The sequence below is a fragment of the Cyprinodon variegatus genome, unplaced genomic scaffold (genome assembly GCF_000732505.1).
Source record: "Cyprinodon variegatus isolate N-32 unplaced genomic scaffold, C_variegatus-1.0 Scaffold491, whole genome shotgun sequence".
NCBI classification, from domain to species: domain Eukaryota; kingdom Metazoa; phylum Chordata; class Actinopteri; order Cyprinodontiformes; family Cyprinodontidae; genus Cyprinodon; species Cyprinodon variegatus.
Window position 1 is genome coordinate 31,686 of NW_015150944.1, and position 2,550 is coordinate 34,235.

Genomic DNA, 2,550 nt, shown 5'->3' on the forward strand with positions numbered 1-2,550 from the left:
TATATATATATATATATATATATATACATATATATATATATATGTAAATCCTTTTGACTGTTATCTCATTTGAATGTACCTTGGAAAGTCATGTGTTGAAATTGCCCATTTAAAGCCCAGGTCAAGATCCAGTTGAGAATCTATCGGTATGTTTGAAAATATTCACAGATGCTATGCCTGGTCTGCACAGCCAGTCTGATTGAGCTCGAGCTTCGATCTCAAGATGTGCAACACTAGAAGTGACACCTTATTGTGTAAATCAGGGGTCAGTAATGCAGTACCCGTGGGCACTAAGGGGCCCTTTAGGACCACATGGGGTGCCCTCAGCATCTTTTCAAAACAGAACAACTCACCAGTGGACTAGGTTTGAAATTTTATTTAGAGCCGATGCTCTTGTTTTTATTATTTATAGAGCATTTTATCATATCAATCATTTCAATCATTCAAAATGACAATATGTAAAAGCAAATTAGAAATGAAAAGAAACAATAGAAATATGTTTATTATCTATGAAGTTTAGGTAAATAATGACTCCTCCCATTCATAGGTCAATAGTGGTAGCACATCCACTAACTCAGTACTCAGGAAGTAGCCCTCAGTCTCAAAAAGGTGACCTGTGGTGTAGATACTTTAAGATATTGTTTTTTCCCCCCTCATTTGTGTTTTCTAAAATGGTGTAACTCTCTGAAGGCCACAGATGCCTTGCTGGTGGCCATAGACTCTGAGGTTGTGGGAGCTGTGGACATCCTCCTCAATCACAGACCAAGGCGGTCCTCAAAGCCCTCTATTGCTGTAAGTTCTTTCTCATTACAGACTGAAACAACAGAGCACCACAGCACTTCCTCTCCTGCATTTTCTAATAGTCTTTTGCTGTCCTTCTCAGAAACTGATGCAGCGGATCCAGAATCCGGAGTACTCTACTACCATGGACGTGGCTCCGGTCATCTTGGCAGCGCACAGGAACAACTACGAGATCCTCACCATGCTCCTAAAACAAGACATCTCTCTCCCTCGGCCTCATGCTGTAGGCTGCGAGTGCATGCTCTGCAACGCTAAAAACAAGAAGGACAGCTTAAGGCATTCCAGGTATATGGTATCTGTGTCATTTCTAGGTAACAAACATACACATAAAGGAGTTTCTGTCATGGTAGCTTATGAATGTCTGTTTGTGTATATCCAAAGAAATTATTGATGGAAAAGCCTTAGCAGGAATGCTTTTAGCTGTTCATTAAACCATTTTATCTCTGCGCCACAGAGGACTCCTAATGCAGTGTGTTGGTTTTCAGCCCTTCTTACAGCATGTGCTTGGAAGAATCAGCTTTCAGTTTAGCAAATGTATAATGTAGTTGTTTTACACACACATATTGAAGAGATTTCTTACCTAATTTAAGGAAAAGCAAAAGAAAACCCCCTTTTTGATTTCCTCAAGGAAGGCATGTGTGTTTCTTTTGTTTCTAGATCTCATCTAGGAAGAGGATTTAGCTGAGTTGTTCTGCTGGGTAGTTTTATTCTCTCTCCCACACAGCCCTCTGAATAAATGGCCGTCCTTGCCAAACAATACAGAATTTAAAATAGATTCGAATTAAGTAACTAGATTATATTTTTATTTTCTTTGCACTTTAGTAGTAAGTGAGTACTTTATTATGCATAGCTCCTCCAGATGCAAACAGTTTGTTACCTCAAAAGCGTTTCCAGGAGTTAAGTAAATGATTTTCCTCTCTCAGATAAGCTACGTTAATCTGTAGGAACTACAGTGGAAAACTTTTAATATTCAGTTTCTTTTCATACTTACCGTACATTCATATTTTCATTCTGCAGCTATAGCTTAAGCTTGCTGAACTTAGAGGTGCAAAGCAAGTCTTAAAACATCACTTTTAATTTAGTAATTTTCCAGTCATGTTTTAGCCTCAAGCTTAAAATGACGTTTTTTGACTTTATGTGATACACCAACATAGGCTAGTAGTGTATAATTGTGAAGAAGAAGAGAACATTCAGATACTCACATTTTTTTGTGTGTTAACGGTCAAATTTTCTTTCTATAATTTGTCATAAGGCGTTTGCACACATCCCAACTAAAGGGGACATTATTCATACTTGGCTAAAAGTTTTTCGTAGCCATATGTATGCAGTCTGACTCGAAACAGTAATAAAATCTGTTTACTTTGTTTTATATCACTTTCATTTAAATTTCTTTATATAACCTGAGGGATCCAACAACCTTGGCTGTGTGATGTTTCAGTTGAATTTTCATTTTTCCTCAGCTTCAATCATTGTTTATTAATATTCAGATTCCGTCTCGACATCTACCGCTGCCTGGCGAGCCCCTCTCTCATTATGCTGACGGAGGAGGACCCCATTCTACGAGCATTTGAGCTCAGCGCAGACCTGAAGGAGCTCAGCCTTGTGGAGGTGGAGTTTAGGTAAAATGCTTGGTGTTCATTCGCCGTCCTCTGCCTATACAATCAGGTGCCCTTCCTTCCTTCCTTCCTTCCTTCCTTCCTTCCTTCCTTCCTTCCTTCCTTGCTTCCTTCCTATTTTGGGATTTTTACA

At 39.0% G+C, this 2,550-nt stretch overlaps 1 protein-coding gene across 1 annotated transcript in view; it reads left to right on the forward strand.

The window, feature by feature from the left end:
* trpc1 (transient receptor potential cation channel, subfamily C, member 1) overlaps positions 1-2,550 on the forward strand; it is a 19,781-nt gene that overhangs the window by 2,615 nt on the left and 14,616 nt on the right. The window contains exons 3-5 of the mRNA XM_015390271.1: positions 691-792; positions 884-1,086; positions 2,289-2,420. Coding sequence (XP_015245757.1) covers positions 691-792; positions 884-1,086; positions 2,289-2,420 — 437 coding nt within the window. The remainder of the gene's footprint in view (positions 1-690; positions 793-883; positions 1,087-2,288; positions 2,421-2,550) is intronic.